This window comes from Malaya genurostris, chromosome 3, assembly GCF_030247185.1.
Source record: "Malaya genurostris strain Urasoe2022 chromosome 3, Malgen_1.1, whole genome shotgun sequence".
Classification (NCBI taxonomy): domain Eukaryota; kingdom Metazoa; phylum Arthropoda; class Insecta; order Diptera; family Culicidae; genus Malaya; species Malaya genurostris.
The window spans coordinates 32,354,435-32,376,349 of NC_080572.1; the positions used below are offsets into that span (position 1 = coordinate 32,354,435).

At 37.6% G+C, this 21,915-nt stretch overlaps 1 protein-coding gene across 3 annotated transcripts in view; it reads left to right on the forward strand.

The window, feature by feature from the left end:
* Positions 1 to 21,915, forward strand: part of LOC131435924 (nephrin-like) — a 437,633-nt gene that overhangs the window by 24,509 nt on the left and 391,209 nt on the right. For all 3 annotated transcript variants that reach the window (XM_058604222.1, XM_058604220.1, XM_058604221.1), the window contains exon 2: positions 1,329 to 1,387. In XM_058604222.1, the coding sequence (XP_058460205.1) occupies positions 1,339 to 1,387 (49 nt within the window). In that variant the 5' untranslated portion in view covers positions 1,329 to 1,338. The remainder of the gene's footprint in view (positions 1 to 1,328; positions 1,388 to 21,915) is intronic.

Sequence of the window (21,915 nt, forward strand, 5' to 3'; positions counted from 1 at the left end):
TATATATATATATATATATATATATATATATATATATATATATATATATATATATATATATATATATATATATATATATATATATATATATATATATATATATATATATATATATATATATATATATATATATATATATATATATATATATATATATATATATATATATATATATATATATATATATATATATATATATATATATATATATATATATATATATATATATATATATATATATATATATATATTAAATGATTAGCGAACAATTTGCTAATCGAAACTAATATTTCAAATGGTGTATTGGATAGTCTTTGTCAATTCTAGAACAACTAGAACTTTCTGCACCATCTAGCTAAGAAAAACTAGCCGTTGTTGTCTTTACGGAAAAATCAAGTAATTACATTCGCTTATTCAGCATACACGAGCCTAACCAACGTGATAAATGACAAAAAAAAATCACTGGTGATGATAATCCTTCGACAACAGAAGTTTTGTCCACAACTGCAAGAGAATTGTATCGAAGTACCAACAAAAGTGAATTTTTAGTTTCACAAACTTTACAAGAACAAGAGCAAGAAATGATGTTTTGAAACTTATTTTTCTTTTGTCTCTGGCAAACCTTCCACTTCCACTGTCCACAACCATTAGATTTGACGTGAGTCGCCAGTGCAATTAACGGTTAAACATGATGGTAGATTTGTTCTGCTTCAGATCAACCTGTTATACAAAATCGTCCTATCATCCTAGTCCCCACAGGCATCATGTAATTAAAGCTCGATAGCGCATTTGCAATGAAAATCTTCTACATTCAAGATGGCTTCTTCGGCACAGCGTCTCACCTCGGTAACCATGGGAGAAAACATGCTTCCTACAAACAAACAGAGATGTCATGGGAGCGTGCACAGCAACCCGCGATGACTTTTCTACGCTCGTCCACCGTTGTTCCATTGTATGCGAATACGTTCGGTGTAAATCGTCGGACCCTCTTTTTTCCCACCGCTCCCACCACCACTCGGCAGATCGGTGATTGTTGTCTGATGGTTGATTCTGTACCAGAAGGGATCGAGGAAAATGACAGACCTAGTGGTGGTCTTGTTGGAACTGAACTTAGGCACGGGTCGTTGACATGTTTATACCGGCCCGAGGCACTGGTTTACTATTTGTGCTGCTGATGGCAGTCATCTGAATAAAACTCACTGTCGGATTATTTTTTTCAAATCCGGTTTGGATTCAGCAGATTAAAAATTTCCACTACACATTTGTCAGTGTTTTTTGGATTATTTATGGTTCATGCACAAACTAACTTTTTTCTCTGTTCTTTTCAGGAATACCAAAATGTCTCATCAACGGTTGCAGCTTCAAACAGTCTTCACAATTCTAACAGGTGAGTTATCATTGGAGAATCTTTTCTGCTTTCTGGAGCTCGGCTGTTGTGGAACCGTCCAAACGGAGACTCCTATCTCAAAAGAAGTGTTTTTGTTTTATTTTTATGTCCAGCGCTGGCTTCCCAAACTGAACGAAACCATTAAAAAAACTTGTTCCATATTAGGAAATACACCCACATTCCTTCGTTGTCAGCCAGATTCAGTTTGTGTAGCGTTTGCGCTATTCCTACCCAAAACACAACATTAGTTCTCCGAAAAAGTCCAGACCTGAGAGCCCTCTTCACCTTCGATCGTTGTTAATTTACCAACTCCCACATCGGTTTCGACCTGAAGACTTAAGGCTTGTATGGATTGAGGTGGAAGGCACTTTGTATTCGTCATAACGCTGTAGGCCAGTGAGGCAGAGAGAAGAAGATCAAAAGTGGAATAGTTGTTTCAAATGTGGACACTTTCTGACGTCTTCGAACTCGCTGGCGACAGCTAGTTGAATCTAGCCATCGGTTTGCCAGGATGAGCAAAGAAGGCAAAAAGGACCTCGTTAATTACTTCCCGGCTCTGCAGGCAAGCTTTGTTTTGGAATATTCCGGCTTTTGGATTGCTCTCGTTTTGATGGCTTCTCGTCTTAGATGCGGAACGAGCTGTGTTTTTGAGCTTAAAATTTTGACCGAAACAGGACGGAACTAAAAGAAAGGAATGTGTCATCAAGCGAACGGGTTGGACATTTTTACGAGCAGCGACAAAAAGGTGGTGCTTTGATAGTACTGGGAGCTTATCACAAGGATTGACAAGACTATTAGGACCACATCGGGAGCGCGGCCGTTCTTTTGATGAATCATGCTGAGTTTTGAACGCCGAGATTACACAGACCCACTGGATTTAGTTTGTGAGCTGGAGTTTTGCTGAAGTGACTTTTGGTGAGTCACTGCAATGATTAAATTCGTGATTTACTCCGGATCACATAAATTCAATTGAGTTTGGCCCAATCATCTCAATGTTATGTATGAAAATCATTTCATATGTCCTCTAAAGTATGGTAGTAGTCATTATAATTTCCCAAAACCATTACTTCATTCGAAATCGAAGCCAAATGTTTGAAACTGTACTGCGAAGGATTTTTGAGTAATATATATTTCTCTTTACCCGTGATTGTTCATCTGGGGCACAACAGACAGAATGAGGTCGTCATGGAATCACTCAGTATAAGTGACTCATGATCCCTTGGGAAGCAGCTGTCTCGGTGAAACAGTAAGAAAGCAGTCGAATGAAACCGGAAGATTTATTGTAATAGTTGTTATTTGACTTTTATCAAGAATTATTACACCTCCTTTACGAACCACCCGGGACCAGTCCCTCCCAGAAGTCCGGAAAGCGAGTGAAAGGTTGTACTAGTTTGGATCGGATTGGATTGCATGGTTTTCTTTGTGTATGTTGGTGTTGGTTTTGAACCTAAACAAACTCATCCAAATGGGGCGGCTGAAGAATGGGCGGACTAGCCGTTATTTATCATTGTATGCTGAAGTATCAACAACTCTCACTGAAAGTGCTTGGATGTTGATTTATCAGCATATGCTTTTCATTTTTGAAGTGTTGAAAATATATAATGAAATCAAGCATATTTTCTGGAGCAAAGGTTTAGCAAACCTTTATTATTATTACGTTTCGTCATATTAATTACGTTTCGTCTTGGACTGGTTAGAGCATGAGCAGTTTTTTTTAACTGCTAATGCCAACTCGAGGTTTATCATAAATCGCAACCGCAACTCAATTATGATTACATTTCATATGGATAATTATAATAATTGATAAGTTTTTTTTTTGCAAATAGCTTTAATTTAAACGCGCGGTGGCATTAGCAGCTCAATATTAACTACAAGTGCACTGGTGAGTCGAAGACAAAACGTATAAAAAATAAATTAGTCTTGTGTACTTTGCGCAAACTGGTTGCCCACGAAGTACCATTAAATCCTCTTTATATTTGTATCGTTTGTTGAAATCATTTACTCTAAATTTTCTGCAGTAATTTCAAATTACCACAAATAACAGATTTTCTGGCTTAGCATATGGGCTATGTGTGAAATTATGAATGAGCATAGCGAATTTTTGTCGTACAGTAGGTTAAAATCACAAGTTTATTTTTACATTAATTCCTATTGAATTCTCATGTGATTCTAACTCGATGGGAACAACATAGTTGTTTTACAATTGTGTCAATCGTGTGAGCAATGTTTCAACCATAAAATTTGAAAAATTTTTGTGATATGCAAGAGAATTTGGAATTAGGTGAAACATTTTAAAAGATCGAGCGTAGCAATCGATTTAAGCAGCTGAAGGTCATTTTTCTCAAGAAAATCTTATTTCAACGCGATCTTAATACCAGGCAGAAGCAACGATTATCGTAGACATTGTTTACTGTTGGCACAGATAGGCAAATGACTAATGAATCAAAATCATCCTGTTGAAAAGTTGCACGAATTGTGCATAGAGCCTAGAGCCTAGGTAAAAAGGCTCTTACATGTTACAGAAATTCTAAGACTAACATATAACGATTCAAGCATTTCTCAGGTGATATTTTCATAATATAGAGGAGACTGGGGCTAAATCGGACAATATTTAGAAATTGATAAAACATCCATTTAAACTGGGTGTTTACCCAAGTCATTTCTACCACGTCATTTCTAAGAGCCTTTAACAAAGTCAATACATGAATCGAAATAATATCAGGTTTATAAGATATTCAAGCTGTCCGGTCTCCCCTAATAATTTCTTTAGTCTCAATGCGTTCCAATTAGGTTTTACATCGATCGTTTTTGATTTAACAAATGTCTATTTCATAGTACTACTGATTCAAAAGTCTTTTAAATTTCATTTTTTGTTTATCATATAAAACACATTATTATTTAACGAAAACCTGAGTAATTCGAATTGCATGTCTAAATATCTCGAAAATGGTTAGATTTAAGAGAAATGTCGCTATCGGTAAATTTGTTGCTTTTGATCTGTGGAATCATATCTTAGTGCTAGGGTGGGGAACCGTTTAACTTGGAAAAGTGAAGAACGATAATTTACAAAATATCCATGTTCCTAAAGAACCTAAAATTTCTTGTCGTCTCAAAACTTGAAGTTTGGCAAATGCCTGACTATTTCTTCAGTTGTTATTTCTGAATTTTCAAAAATAAACTAATCGAATTAACGTCAAATGTTGGATTTAATCACTTCATGGAAAAAAAAAATTAAAGGTGCGTCTATTTAGAATGATATATTTTCAGTTTGTTTTCTAATTGTGGAACTTTCGATTTTTTGTTTCTGTTTAGTTATTTAACAATTTCTTTTCCGACATAACATATGAATAATTGACAGCTAATGAGTGACAACATTGACGTATACATTCGTGCAAAATAAATGGCCTGCCATGCAGAAAACGTGTACACAGTTTTTCGTCTAGGTCGGAGTATGTAAAGTCCGATGACTTTTTGCTGGAAGTAAAAAGAACGATGGTGACACTTTTGCAATGGATTCTTTCAATTTTTGAACTCGTTTCGATTAAAAGTGATTACAGTATTGCAAAGCACTAAGAATACTCCAAGAATGGAATAAAATTCATCTTTTCTACTCTGGCTGTACAAAATCTGGTCTGGTGAATGTCGTTAGAACCAATCGATAAAACTGTTTGTTCACTGATAGAATAGTGCCGAAACAAAATGTCCTAATATTTGTTGGAATCTATACGTCCAAATAATCGTTGGAATCTATACGTCCGGTTCTTATCACTGTTTATTCCGAGTCCATCAATGAATTGAAATTACGGTTTCGAATTTTTGATACGCATTCCCAAATCCTTGACTCGATTTGAGGATTTTGAGATTAACATTAGAGACGAAAACAGTTTGCATGAAAAGAGTTTTTCGATTCCGAAACGTTAGGAGACTCCAATGTTGACGGACTTTTTATGCTATTCGTCAATCAGAATATTTACCGTGATTTACCCTGGTCATCTGACGGATGAGGCATACCGCGAATGTCCTTAAATCTTGTATCAACGGTAATCAGCCGGAAACCAACCATTTTATGACATCGTATGTACATCGATGACTATGGACATACCACGAAAGTGCTCAAGAGTTTATTACATCATTCAGCATCAGCGGTCGAATTGTTTTAGTTGAGCTAGGTTGCGCGACATACATATATCGCCCACGCCAGTGTGAGATACGGAACTGCTGAGCTCAGGAGCAAACAGGCTGCCACAGGCCACGACCGACGACACAATTTTCCCGGGTCGAATGAAGCATCAACGTGAATAATAACGCTTCATAGTGCAAGGGTTTACAACGGAGACAGAATATCTCGGATTCAGTTGGATTAGTTTGTGCATCAACCTCGAGGTGAAGAAGAACTGCACGGCGACATGCAGCCATAACCACTAAGTACCATCGCAGGCGGTAAATGCATACAACATACAACAAGCAGCAGAGGAATGTCGGGTTTAAAAACTTACCCACGACAATCGTGTGTAACTCAGAATTTGGATCTGTCGTACGCCGTGATGGTGCCCAAGAGTCAGGCCGGCAGTCAGTCAGTCAGTCAGTCAGTGTGCATATCTCTCTTTATCAACGTCGTTACATATGTTGGTGGTAGTTGGTCTGCCAGAAGGACGCCCACAAATAGGTGGGTAGGATTAATAAGATAGTGAGCGTGGTGTAGTGGTTTATAATCGAATAAACTGGTAGCCAATCGAATGCGTTGCAATTGGATATTAATACTAACTAGCTAATTTAACATTTTGTGTTAATATGTTAAGGATATGATTAGATTAAAAATAATAGAACATCTCGAACTTTCAGTTGGCGCCTAAATCAATTAGAAATATAAAGTAGTTTAATAAACTCAATAAACATTGCTGAGATCCAGATCCAAAATTTCATGAAATGTTTTAATATATGGAAGAAATGTATGACAAATGTATGTTAAAGCGGAACTAAAGGGAGGAAAAGACAATTCTCGGTTGCAGAGGTACACAAGGTACGAATTGTCTTCACACCGACGCTGAAAAATCTAGAATGGACTACATATCAAAAAGTTCTTCGTGATTGATTTCTTAAAGCGGCTATTGATTTTTGATTTTTGGGCTTACAAACGAGTTGTTAAATTTTCTTCGTATCGTAGTTCGAGAACATTTTCATTGATTGTATAGTTTTCTTTTGTTTGATATTGTTTAAACTCTTTGTATCCTTTGGTAGCTTACCAACTAAAGGTAATAAAACTCGGTCACTGCAAGCAAGCATGTCACAGTGAACGCGATGCGATAACAGTGCATTGCATCAAAAAGCTTCGCTTCGTGCACAAGGTGAAACTGTTTCAATATGTAGGTTATGTTAGTTGCTAACCAAACGAACCGATGACAGTTATACCGATTTCGGAAGTATCGGAAAAAAAATTTAAAACTCAAAAACGGAACCCACTTTATTTTCTCAGAGATAGCTGAAATTAATTTAGTGTTAAATGAAAGGTCTTATGGTCCAATAGATTGCTATTTAATTTTGTTCGGATGCGCCCTCCGGTTCCGAAGCTACAGGATTAGGTGGGTTTAAAATTTCAAACCGTTAATTGAAGCGAAAATAGCGATTTTTTCTAATTTTGCTCAAAACTGCTCACGAATTGAAATAATCTGGTTTAAATTCAAATGAACTATAATATTTTTGTTCAAGATTTTGTGAAAAAGGATTGCATAATGCTATCTATGAAAATATGAGTTATACAAACAAGACATCATTATTGCACTAGGAAGCTTAAAATCGTATTTATTAGTGTTCAGTTGATTTCCTACAACTTCTTTCTGGACACTATTTTTTGGAATGCATAATTTTCGAGTTACAATGATTCGAAAAAAAAGTAAATGCGTTCCCCCTTGTTAAAAATCATTCTTCAGTCGAATCGGTTTCTCCCTATCCGAGCAAAATTAATGATTTGCATATTCAAGATGTGTTCAAAGTTTCTTCCACGTCCGTCTATTCTATAATTTATCGAATTGCTCTGGTACAATGGTACCAAATCGTTGTTCATACATTTCTTCTGATAACTTTCAGCATTTATGACAATTTAGGGTGCATCATTTTCTGTTGACTTTGTACAACTGTTTGTAGTAATCAATTTTGTGTTTTGTAGCTTCAAATTTCGTTGAATCTTATTCAATAAACCAGATGGTATAAATCTTTTGTCCTTTTCAAACTGAAACCAACACTTTCAGCTCCTGAATAGGTCATAACACTCCATCGTCGGAAACAGTCATTCTGTTGGTGTCTACCAACCTGAATGGTCAACAATCAATCAACTGTCACCGTTTCGTATCGCTCACCATTCCTCTGGTATCATGACTCTCATGCCACTCATTGTACATTACCGTGGGCATTCTCCGGGGTTTGCTCAAATCAACCGGATACTTTCGTTCCATCACCTTTGGCTTCCTTCTGCCGGACCCGGACCCGGGCCATCGGGTCATAGAATTCGATGCGATTCCGCATCATATCCGTTTGTTGCGGTTCGAGTGCTCGGATCTTGGCACGAATGACACAAAATTAATTGATTAACATCTCCGATAACGACGCCACCCAATTTGACGGTGGTTGCCAGTAATGGTGGTGTCAGGATTCTGCTTAGATGGCTCGGTTCGGTTGCCTTAATGTGCTGTTGGTTGGAGTTAGGTATCATACATCTTTGACTCACGCCACAAAAGCCCAGGAGAAGCATGTTGCACGATAATGGAGATGATTAATTTGATAAATTACACTCACCGCGTTGTTCTCGTGCCATTCGATACGGGACTTCCTGGTGCTTAATCCCTTTGTGCTTTTGCAGAAATCAAAGCTTTGATTGTAGACTGTTAGCATTCCGCGGTTAGATATTCCACTAAATATACAATGTGTTACCTGCTGATTAGCGTTAAACACTATGTAGTACCACTAATCGTGAAAAGCGGGTTGGTGATTAGCATCCTTCAGCCGTTATGAGTCTCTGATTCAGATTACTCCCTTGTGAACTTTTGTTTCATCTTTGTTGTTTGAGTAAGATTACAGAAAATTCGTATTTATATTATTGTCCGTTCATATTTTCTTCACAGAAACTGCATCTGTTATGTATAATTTTAGCGCAATAAATGTTCTCCTTATTATCTTTCGACCTTGTTGCATCCGTTTGGATGCAGACCAAATGTCGAGATAGGTCATTAAACTCATTCCGATTTCGTCGTATTTTCATTTCATTTTCACTGTCGGATCACTGATATCGATTATCGTCGACAAGGGGATTGCTATTGCAATGTCGAATACCAATCAATTTTTTTTCATATTTATATATTTCATTCATCATGACTGAAAATTGACAATCGGTTCTGGATAGCAGGTTGCATATTAATCTAGATGCAAATATACAAATCCCACCTATTGGCGAACATTCGCGGGTGCGAACAAGAGGTACTAACGTTGTACGCATTCGTTACGCAGTGGAAACTGTGTCAATTCGTTGTTGACGTTGTTTCATTTGGCTCATGTTCATGCGGAGAACGCCACACCTTGCCACTGATAGAACAGATACAGGGTAATCATCTCATGTTCATAACCAAATCAGAACATCTTTTCACCAATTTCTCAGCCTCTCTTCTTTCTCTGCCTCAGGACCTTCCACAGGAAAACCAGTTTTTATCCTATACATTGAACAGAGACAGTAAAACTAACGGTGTCAACGGTAGGGGATAATTAGGGGCCGTTTACCCTAGTTACTTGCGTGACGTGTTGATGCTGTCACTGGCTGGTTTGATGTCAAATTCCAATTAGGAAACTGAGATGCTTTGGAATATGCTCAAAAATGGACTCATAAGGGCCGTCTGGGAACATGGTTTGAAATTTATATTCACATGCTAAGTAAATAAAAATTGTATCAATAAACGAAAGTAATGGTTTATTTTGATAGTTCAATGATGCGAATACACAAAAAATGGTCGTTCAGAGAGCAAATTGGAATCGCAGTGTATGGTGATTGATCTGATATGTTGACATATCAGACTCATTCCGTTTTTTAGGATCTACACAATAATTGAACGAACAACACAGTAAAGTTGTGTTGTGAGTTTTCGAGACTTTAAATTTGAATTCGTTTTTTTGTGAATTGTATACCGAATACTTTGAAGATTAGTCAGCAACTTCAATTCAATTTTTGGTTTTATCGGAATCGGAAATAGTGTGTTTTCAAAGTCTTCCGTCTGAAGATATAATAGTATAAATGACGTAACCGACTAACCGTACATTTTCATCGGCTGAATTTTCTCCAATATGACTCTACGAATTTCGATAAATTTCGATAGGCTTACTTGAAAGCTAACAACGCTAATCAAATTTGGAAGGGTTCTGGCGAACATTTCCGATTATAGGGAGGTAATCTTACCTCTTTACCAGAACCGACAAAGCCCAGTGGTTTTTATGCACCAACATGTTTCGGAGATGAACGAATCAATTTCGAAAGACTTAAACTCGTTTGAAAGCTACTGTTAGGTTATTCGATAAGCTCTCAACACTAATGGCCGAGAATAGAATCTTTCAAATATTTTATTGAAACTATTTAAATGGCAAGAGGAATGCATTGTCACACCACTAGGTAGACTAAAAGGTTATATTTGTCCCTTGTCATTACCAACATGGCAACGTGATACGAACACACTACAAATTTAATTCAAGGGCAAGAAGATAAAATAATAATAATAATAAACAATAAATAAAATAATCATTAGCATGCAATCAAAAGGTAGGCGTTTTATTTTCGAGACATTCAAATGTAAATCAGGAATTCATAGCTTTTGTTTTGAAATTATAAATTTTATTTTCAATTTGAATATGAGATTTAATTTTTGTGTACCATTTTTCATCAGTTCTCTGACTTTTTTTTTTTTTTTACTTCATTAGTTTGTTCGACTCCTATTGTTTGGTGGCAAGAGAAATTTGAGACTTTTTTCGGTCCCAGAGAAGTTACACAGATAGAAGAAGTTAATAAGTTTGATTCAAACACAAAGAAGAAAGTTTGTTTTGCGGTTTATTTTAGGTCTTTGGTGATTTTAGAAGCACTTAGACGAGAGTTATCACAATTAATAACTAATAATCCAACAATAATCATTATAAAGTTTCTCCTAAGTTTAGCTTGCTTAATAGCGATTTTTCTGCCATTGGCTGAGCGTACTTTCTCAATAAAGCCTCTTGTGAAGTGACTTTTCTGGAAAACATTTCGCTGATTGGACCGGAAATACGTAATAATCGTTTTTTGAGGTGCCTTAAATTTCTTGTCTTTATGTTGGTTGTGTGCGAAGCAGGAGAATGAGTTGGGAGTTGTTTTTTTTTGCTGGGAAACAGCCGAAAAACTTTATCATGTGGGACGATACTCACACAGATGGTTGTGTGTTCCAGAACATGTGTAGGAAAACTGTTTCGTTCCGATACTGGGTCGGCTGGCATATGTTGCACTGCGAGTATAGCTTTTTGTCGCCGCTGTCGCCCAAGGGAGACTTTAATAAAGTGCTTCTATTCTCAGCACTTCACGACCGGGCCTAATTTTTAAATGAAATGGAAATAATTTATGAGCCTGCGGTGGCTTGCAGAAACTCCTAGTCCGGATTGTTATTATAAGAGTAAAAAAAAAGTCTTGGTGGGCCCGTTGTTTTTTCGACTGCTCCTGGCGTAGAGGAGTCTGAGCGCCCTTTTAGTTAATTAAAATGTAATTTGCAACTAAGGACTTGACGTTCTCTCTTGACTAGTTCCGGAAGCAATTTTTTGACGGAGTAGTACATGGATTCTGACAACTTGTATATCCGTAGACAAATTTATTTTGCTTAATGATTTCATTTCAAATCCCATAGAAAAAAAAAACAATTAGACCGACATCAGAATGAATCTGGTATTCCACTTAGCTTGGAAGATAATGTTAATGAGAAATACCGAAAACACGTACCACATGCACAAAAAACAGTTTGAACTGACCTCATTCTACGAGAGCCTTAAGGCAAACTCATCCCAAGATAAACATCGCTTTTCCGAATGGACACAAAAACGACCAGTGGTGAGGAAAACTATACAAATCAATCTAGATTTAATTTCACAAACGATTTACGATCTGTCAAATTACTTTCAGCGCGAGGACAAAATCTATTATTTGTCCGAGGCTGCCCGAAGAAAGGTTTCAGCAAAAAAAGGCCAAAGGGAGCCTTCGGCAGCAGAACCGTACTCCGGGATTTGCTCTGAAATGTCCCTTCGTCGGGGAATCGATGTTCTCTTCAGCGACTAGTTGAATGACACAGAAGAAAAAAAGACCAATATTTTCTCATGCCATCGAACAGAACGGGACACTTTTGCCGTTATATCATTCGGAATCCAGCTCCCACTATAAATGGAAATGTAATTGCAATAATGTAACATCGCCGAACCAGCGGCTTGTGATGCGCGCGGAGGAAATGGAGGTGAAGTCAAACATCGAAGAACCATGTGAAATGCAGCTTTCCCATTGCTTTCCTCGTCAGCTGAAACTCTTCCTCCCGAAATAACAGAGAAACGGAGAAAACTATCCTTCAACTGGCACGTTTTATTGCACCAATATAGCGCAAATCTCCAACTTTATACACTGTTCTATTGTTCATCTAGCAGGTCCTTTCCTTCCACCAAACATTGGGCATGGCATTTGTTCCTTCCCTGTATTATCAACAAACTGCAGAAATCAATTTAGACATCCGCATGATATTGCTTTCAATCTGCGCTAGAGTCTATGTGGGTACTCACGGTCCGTAGATTTCCGTCTTGGCCCTCCGACCATGTGCTGGGATGTGCCACTCGCATATGGACTATTGTGTAACAGTAGGTAAGGACACAGCACGAGAAAGAGACAGTGAACCATCGTTTGTGTTGCTAGTGGAAAAGAACATCTTTTATTTCTTCCTTTTCGGTTTGTCAGAACTGTAGCCTGCTCGGCGATGATCTGGTGACGATGACAACAAGGACGACATTGCCCGAAAACAATGTTATTAGTGCTACTGGCTGTCCCGTATAGTGTCATCGTCATGACTAAAGGATAAATCAGTCAAGGACGATGGCTTGACGCTGGCTCAGAACGCTCTGTGGGATGGGAAGAAGCTATCTGTTTTATTGCTACTCGAATATTGATGTGATTCGGTGTTGATACGGATTTTTGGGTAATCAATTACGCCGCCCTGCATGCAAAGTTGTGAATTAGAAGTTTTTTAATCAGGACAGGAACGATTAAAACGATTATTTATGGCTATCTGACAATGGCGAAGTTTTTCTCCACAGAAGGATGAAATGTTGTCAGAATCATCGGAAAGTCTAATTTGTTTGCCAGATTATGCGGAATTCTTCTTCGATTCTCAGTTGTAGTTTGTTCCACTACAGTTCCTCGATGTCAGCCGCAGGACAACGAAGGTTCAATTTCGATAACGACGATGTCTAGAGAAATAAAATAGCCGCTCTCCTACCCAAGTTCACTTTAACCACGACCAATTTTTCGAGGCTGATTAGAGTCTCGACCGAAGGCGTCATTGGATTAACCCTGCCCCAAACGATGACATGAAAAAAGCTTTTCCCAGTCGTCTGGACATGACGGATTTGGCAACGACGTGGAAAACCAAAAGGCCGACCCTTGTCACTGGTAATTGCGAACATATTCCTGAATCTAGTTCACTGCTTTCTACTCATTGTTTTAGGCAGTACAGGAGTGATTCGATAGTAACAAAATAGTTGATGCTAAATTTTCATAAGGTAGTGAAAATTTGGAGTTTTATCTCTGCCACGTGCCTTTTGAAACAGTCAACGGTCCCAGAAAATCGCATAATTCATTTCTCTCTTGAGGTAATCATTTTCTATTGTTATGATGATTGCGTCTCTTTTCAGGGGATTAATCGGCGTTTCAGCCTTCATTCAGGTAGCGATACACGAAAGAAGAAAAGTTTTTCGAATCGTTTTCCTTTTCTCTTTTATATTAATATCTTCTGTCGACATTTTAGTATCACCTGCCGGATAGAATAAATTTGTTCCAATCGTTGTATTGTCCGTTTTTTATTCCATGTTGTTGCCGATGGGGGAAATTATCGAGCATCGTTTCGTTTTTTGGCTATCCTTTGGGCCGACGGTTCATTCGTTGATTGTCTTGAAATGGAAGATTTGGAAATTTTCGATGACTGTTCAACTGCTTTCTTTTAAGAAGATAGCATCTGGAGTTCGAAGGAGGTTGGTGACCTCCGAGGTTTAATTTTCAGATTCCCATTTTATACTAGTCTAGTGAAAAATATTGTGCAATTTTATAAGTTTCGGATATCGTTCGGGAAAAGTAAATATTGCAATATTTCGATTTCGAATCTTTGTATCATTGAAACAAAAACGCAAAGGGTGATTTGAACAAGCTGTTTTAACCAAAGCAGGCGGTCTAGAAATCAGTTTATATAACTTTTTAAGGCCTTACTACTACTGGTCATTGTTTCAATTACAATCGTTAATTAATACATTAAAAGCAAATAGTTAATGTCGTGACTGTGATTGTGATGGTTAATGGAAAAATAGTGCTTCTTATTATTTCTTTATGGACTACTCTGGGCAAGGGGTTATATACATTACATAATAGACGAACTGGGTTATGTTACCCACATGAACACTGGCTACGCAGAAGCGAGCCCAACTTCGGAATGATAGGTTCTTCGTAAGAAATATGCTTGGGCTGATCACCAGTCATATATCAGATGTGCCAGTTTTTAATCCGGATTTTGTTCAAGAGATGTCTCTGCAGACAGGGATTGATTTTCCGTCATTATTTTGCTTTAACATTACGTTCCTAAACATCATTTCGGTTTTGTCGATTGCAAGTAGGTGTGATGTACATTTCTGGCCAAATAATAAACATTTGCGGGAATGTTGATTCATTATTTTGTTTTAAGAGAAAAAAGTACTGTTGAATCCCATCGAATACTTGTTGAAGCTTATGAGGAGCATGCTCTATCGGTCGAGGCATGTGAATGTTGGTTTAAACGAGTTAAATGTAAATATTTCAGTATGCAGAGCGAAGAACGCATAGGTCAACCCAAACGTCATGCGAAAGATTCAGAAGGTAGGAAGATTAATAGGCTGAATGATAGTCAACAGAAATAACAAAAAACGATAAGCGAAATTTTGCCTTCTCGACATAAAATAAAAGGTTTTCTGCGCCGGATCGGGATGGGATACGATACATGGATTTATTTTAACAATCCTAAGCGCAGAAAATCATGGGTCGACACTGACCAACCATGAATATCAACTGTTCATATCGGCTTTGGAAAGAAAACAGTACAGTGCATTTGGTGGGATCAAGAAGCTGTATTGTACTATGAGCTTTTCAAAGCAGGGAAACTAAATGCTACTGACGGAAAACTGAATTAGTAGAAAAATGTCCAGAACGCCCTTGAAAATACAGCGCAAGCGGTCCGAAACATAATTTCTTCGTTCGGCACGTCAGAAACAACATTGCACTCCGTTGCAAAACAAAAAGTGTTCTGTAAGTAGCAGAAACTTTACGTCTGCTTAGCGGTTCAAATTGAACTGCCGAGTTTAGCACTAAGCCGTTCAATTTGAACTGCTCTGCACTGATGAGTCAAAGACGAAACGTAAAAATAATAATTTCTGAGCTCAAATGGGAGTTTTTGCCCTACTTGTCATATTCCCCAGACTTAGCCAATGCGGACTGTGATTTGTTTTCATCGATGTCTCAAGCATGAAAATGTAGGAAAATAGCTTCACGAATTAAACGCTTCAAAGGAAAGATGAAAAATGCATTGCTTTCGAAAGCAACTTCTTTTATTAAAGTATCTTGAACCTATTATTTACAACCAACTTGTGTTTCCATTGATAGTCTGTAATTGTAGAGTTTCCGTGTGTCAAATAACCTTAATCATTAGCCTAAAAAATCCAATAATTTTAAATTTTATATTCAAAAAGCTACAAAAACGATATCAGTACGCATTGCTGTTATTTCATTTCTATTTTCACTCAATTAGTCTTTGGCCCATCATATTTAGAGTATCATTTACTAGTGTGTTACGCTTTGAGGCGAAACTATGTGATTGCTGTCATATATGTGAAAAGGCAAAATCTTTTTTTTACTATAGAGGTTTTAACCTTAAGGTCATTTTCCTGTTCGGTCCGAATAACTTTCTGACTCTATGTGCGGGATTTGGAATTGAACACAGGTAGGCTACGTGAAAGGCGATGGTCTTACCCATCACGCTATGTCCGTCCCAGAAAAAAAAATCTATTTGTATAACTCAACCACCAGTTTTGTATTCGAATGTTATGCCCTAATATATTCATTTCCGAATCCATTCTTTGAAACTGCAACACAGAACTTCAAACGCAGGTTTGGAGCTCCACAAACCAAATCGAGCGTGCAGTTTAAACCAGGAGGAGACAAAAAAAATTCAATTGAATTCTCGGAACCAGCCGCTATGGGTTCCCAACGTCACCCCAATAAACGAACCGGCACTTTACGCGGTTGGCAAGTTTAATTGAGTTAGACAGCCCGAGCCGCAGACCTTGGCTGACTGAGCATTTACTACCCCGAATATGATCTGTCGAAAGTGGCCGGTTTCGTTTTAACGTCCACTCTTCTGCGCTAACTTAAAACCGTCGAATCCCCGCTTCCCAGTTCCTCCAAGACAAAACTCGAAGTAGTGCAGTTTTATTTTCAACTATTTTTTTACTATTCCGACAGTTAAGACGAACTGCGCACATTACAACTAATGACTGCCGACATCTATAAAACTTGAATTTCTCGACGTAAAAAAAATAACGTTGAAGACACGGCGTGGAAATTTGTGAAACAGTACAACTCCTATCTTTCAGGTCCCGCGAGATTTCAGCGGCATTAATTCACTCTGTCCAACTAAAACTGACTGAAAAGTACCTAAATGCTTAATAGAAATGTTCTCCGTAGAACCTGAACTAAGTTTATTTGTTTTAGCTCGACCCGCGAAGCTTTATGAGTGCCATCATCATCCATTCCCCCAAGGTATGACCGACTGACGGACTGACGAATGAACGAAAACTGCACGGGGAACCGAAAAGTTATGGAAGTGTGATTTGTTTCAGCGTGCTCGGGGGGAGAATATTTTCAATGGTTTATTTTTCTTTCGCATTGTTGAATGCTTGTAAAGATTTTTCGTTTGTTCTGCTGTCGACTAGGATGGAAAGGGGACTGATCGTCAGGGGGTCGAATGGAGCAGCAATTTATGTGAAATGCATTTATGGAGATTAGCTCGATGTAAAAGCCGTTTGCACTGTAGTTTCTGACAGGCGCATTTTTCATGCACATGCATCTTGGCGAGAAACCGAACGGACCAATTGTGGTTATTTCGGCTTCTCAAATGGGAACAATTCAATACGACCCTATGCTCATCATCGACCGGGAGAATCGATTAGTGGCACGTGCTGCTGCAGTGGCGGCTGCGAGTGGACTTCGTTCTTACTATACTTAGATTCAAGCTGGCGGCTGTAAATGGTCCAAATGAATGATAGTGTTTATTTAAAGTGTGTTCGTGTTATGTTTGGGCATTCTTCTAGGGAAGAGGAAGTCAACACTGATGAGTGTTACGAGTTTCTTAAATTTATTGAAACCACAGAAGGACCACTTTAGTTGAAATGAATTGAAACAAGCCTCCAAGAAAACATGTCAATTAATTTGATGCTCGCAAAATATTATTGGAATGTTTTGGAAATTATGCTGCAGTCCGTTCTCGATGACTACTGTATTGCCGTAAATTACTCGATCCAACTTTAACTTGAAAGAAACGTGTTTAAGTATCCCATAAATCAGAGTTTACGAAACCTTAAGCTAGTATTATATCTCTCAAATAACTACGGTTCAGTTGGTTTAATCAAACTTAGCAAGCTTTTTATATCAAGCCGAGTTTTCGTTGAAATAACAATCACAACCAAACTTAATTCAAAACAAGTAACAAGTGCAAAAACATTGTTAAACATGGGACCACATTTCAATTCCCCGAGCGCCGACAGCTGGAACGCAGCGTAACCGTGCAAAAACTGACCTCCATTGTATTTTCTGAATCCTGGTTGAACAAAAAATGAAAAAAAACACACACCCAGCCTACTGAGCTTCTATACTGCGTCCACCAACTCGGTGCTTGCTGCTTGTACTGATTCCAGCTTTGGCAACTTTCGAGAATATTATCTCGTAAAAACACTGGTGCCTTCTTCGCCTCCGCCTTCGCCAGGAGGTATCCAAAGTTGTTCATCCATCGAATCCACCCACTTTTTATTTGCCCGTTCGAGATGGATTCGATCCAGCAACACGTTCGATAGTCATATAGACAGAGCAGTAACAACGCAACAATGGAAAGTTGGGTGGACTTTTGACTAGTTCTGCCCAATAATTCCGGCTCTTTTTCAAATTCAGAACAACAAAGTTGAGCAAAATCGGTAGGGCTTCGGGTGTGTGGCTCGGAAAGTTTTTGTGTTTTCAATATTTAGGATACCAGTCTCAAGAGATGATGTCGAAAGATTCTGAAATGGGGAGGTTTTTGGAGGTTGAATTGGTCTCCGTTTAAACGAACTGTTGAACGGGATAAAACTGTCAGCAGAATAACATTCAACTAAATGAATTGGAGAGATTTTTTGAAAAAATCAACATTTTTAATAATTTTGTCACCCAGAGACTTTATTAAGAGCATTTCCAGAATTTACAGTACATTTAAGTTAATGTTACACATTCCGAGCAACAAAAAAAACTTAATAATTAATTAAGAGAATGCATTTTATAAAAAAAATGATTTTCTTATTGCTTCAATCGAAAGATATAATATCTGAGAACATAATTACAAATCTTAAAAGTCTAACTTAAATTTTTTTACCCTCAAACTTCCCAGGTGCGAAAGTTTAAAATGTCATTTTGATTCGTCGAAAAAGAACGATGGCGAAATATATTGAATTCTAAGTATTTTTCATTTCGTACATCTCTTTATTAATTGATTGGTACTATCTCAAAAAAAAAACCCTTCGTTGACATCCATTCATTTTCGTACATCCTCAAAAGTTTAGAAGTGTTGCTCAGCCAGTGCGTGTCCCTTCGATGAAAAGATATGATAATGAGAAGGTGCCAGATCAGGTAATTTTAACGGTAGCGGTAATTGCATATATTAACTGCTTCGCCGAGTTTATGAAGCTCGTATTACACTATTTTCTTCTGATTCAACCACACACATAGCATTGCTTCTCAGAACTACTTGGCCTTGCACTCGATGTTCATGGTTTTCCTGGCGTTAGACATGAATAGTTACGTTTCGGGTTCTCAAAATACATTATTTTTCGTCATCAGCTGCAATTTTATGCACAAAACTCTTTCCTTCATGGCGTAAAAATAGCACTTTGCACTGAGCTTTTCGCTTTTCCATCTACCCATTTGTATACTTACCTTACCTAACAGCTATAATCCTACGGTGTCCTTTGCTGTATCAAGAATACGTCTCCACATAACTCGGTCCATGGCTGCTCGTCGCCAGCCACTCAAGGTACGGATGCTTCTGAGATCACCCTCTACTTGATCGATCCACCTCGCTCGCTGCGCTCCTCTTCTTCTTGTACCAGTCGGATTTGATTCAAGAACCATTTTCGCTGGGCTGTCGTCCGACATCCTTATGACATGCCCAGACCATCGTAGACGTCCGATTTTAGCTGTCCGTACGATGGATGGTTCTCATAGCAGCTGTTGCAATTCGTGATTCATACGCCGTCTTTACGTTTCGTCTTCCATCTGCACTTCGCCATAGATGGTCCTCAGTATCTTTCTTTCGAAAACACTAAGGGCGCGTTGGTCCTCTGTCAACATAGTCCAGGTCTCGTGGCCATAGAGAACAACCGGTCTAATGAGCGTTTTGTAGATGGTCAATCGGTGGCGTATTTTTCTCGAACGAAGAGTTTTTCTGAGTCTAAAGTACGCACGATTTCCTGCCAAAATACGTCTCTGAATTTCTCTTACCAGTGAGCCCAAATACACGAACCTCGATATCGTCACCGTCTATCAATATTCGTGGTGGGAGGCGTAGTGTGCCCATTTATTGATAAATGGGTACCCATTTGTATGGAACAATTATTTTTTAGGTGTGCACTTTTTATTGCTTCTGAAAGCATAGTATATGGCATAGTGGACAATAGAAACAAAAATTTTAAGGCCTATAAAATGAGCAAACCTGTTGTTGTTGTTGTATTTAAGGAGTGCAAAATTTTACATTCGATACGAAAACTTGAAACTTGACTGAAGAAGCAATCCATTCACGATCTGCGTTTGCTTCAATTGAATAAAACAAATGATATTATATAAATTCTATTTATAAAAGAGTGTAAAGCAATTAAATTCGCTAAAAACAAAAACTTCGTGTACTATTTTTTTTTCATAAATACGTTTATTTCTTAAGGCAGTTTACATAAGTTTTTCTTCGCCGTAGCATCACTTTTACATAATATTCTTATCCTAATTTAATTCTAACATAGTCACAACGTTTTGAATTTATTAAAACATATTCTCTTATAGCTTAAATATCATCTTAGGTAACTCGTCATTAATTATGAAATCTACTCGGAAATATTATTTGAACCAAATGATTAACTTCTATAAATTATAAAATAAGCTGTTATTTTCAGAACTTTTGTTGATAATTTCATACACTGTTTCGAGTTTGTTTGTATCATTACATTATTTTTATTCTAATTTAGCTATTGGTTGAACTCATGGACGCAGCTGGGATCAGAGCTAAGTCTTAAAAGGGGCCTTTATTAAATTGAAACTCCAGTTTTCTTTATGAAATGATAAATAAGTTTCATGTATGAAAGGTCACGACAAGCAAGAATGTCTCGAACTGGGATATTGGATAGTCTACCTTGGGTACGCAAAGAATTTATTAGTTGAGATCTGACAACTTCGTGTACTATGTAAAGCATGAAAATATCAAGTACAACATATTAGTTTATATGGAAGATAATGCTATAGAAGTGCGTGTGCATGATATTCGGAGAAATTCTTTCAAACGAAAAGAACGTTGAGAAGATATTATTCCTTGGGCTCTTGTGTGAGATTTAGTGTGGACACAAGTATTCCATGTAAATTGCTTGTCACCTATGGCCATCAATCGGTCGCATGTCAATATTATCAACAATCCATTCAATATGTTAAACCTAGCAACAAACTGGATAAGAAATTATTTTTCCCCAAGAACAACAGTACTTTACCACACCACGTATCATGAGTCCGTTCATATAATAAAAAACCCTTCTTAATCCACCTAGTGGTGTGATAATGCCTTTCTCTACTTTCATAACAGTCTCATGAAAATATGTCTCATACTTTTATTAAATAAATTTGGATACTAATTTTGACACCAATAGATTAGATTGATTCGAGTAGTTCACAAAAGCATGCTTAAGTGTTTATGTCACACAGTCAGCATCATTTTTCCAAACTAGTGCTTGACATTTGCGTTGCCTATTTGTATGAGAACAGTGATGCTAATCTAAAAAAAGCCTTCTCAGTCCACTTAGTGGAATTTTCATATATCTTGAAAAATCACCATAGGGGGGAGTACATGAAATGTTCGAAATCGAAAAAAAAATTTTATGCCAAAAGGCTTAGAATTGCATGAAACGTCGAGATTTAGTGTCATCTCGAAAAAAAAATTTTATTTTAAAATCGACTTTTTGGGACTTTTTCTAAGTCCCAGAAAGTTGATTTTTTCAAAAAAATTTTTTTTTGAGATGACACTAAATTTCGATGTTTTATGCAGTTTTAAGAGTTTTGGCATCAAAAAAAATTTTCGATTTTGGAAATTTCATGTACTCCCCCCTATGGTGCTTTTTCAAGATCGAAAATTATCAAACCTTTACCACCGGGCAGCACCCCTTACGCATGTCCGATTTAGCTCAAATTTTGCATGAAGGCTTTTTTCGAGGTGCTTAAACTTTTGAGCACTAGAGCTTAACGGAAATAGAGGTCATCCCAAAATTTCGGCACCCTTATATATATAATAGCGGTAAAAATCAACGTGTTTTGTCGGTTACGTCACTTATACAATCATATCTCCGGAACCAAAAGTCACAGCCATTTGGTCTTCGAACTTGATCAATGGCCCGACAGTAGCTTTCAAACGAGCCCAAGTTTGTTAAAATCGGTTCAGCCATCTCTGAGAAAATTGAGCGCGTTCAAATATCTTCGAAAAGTGCACACACACATACACACACACACATACTCACACACAGACATTTTCCGATCTCGTCGAACTGAGTCGAATGGTTTATAACACTATGGGTCTCCGAGGCTCCGTTCGAAAGTCGATTTTCCAGCAATTCTAATACCTTTCTATAGAGAAAGGCAAAAATCAGTTTTAATACATTAATGGTGCAATGATGCCTTTCTCAAATTTGATCATTGCTTCTGGTATTGCCGGAACTGCATCTTAGAA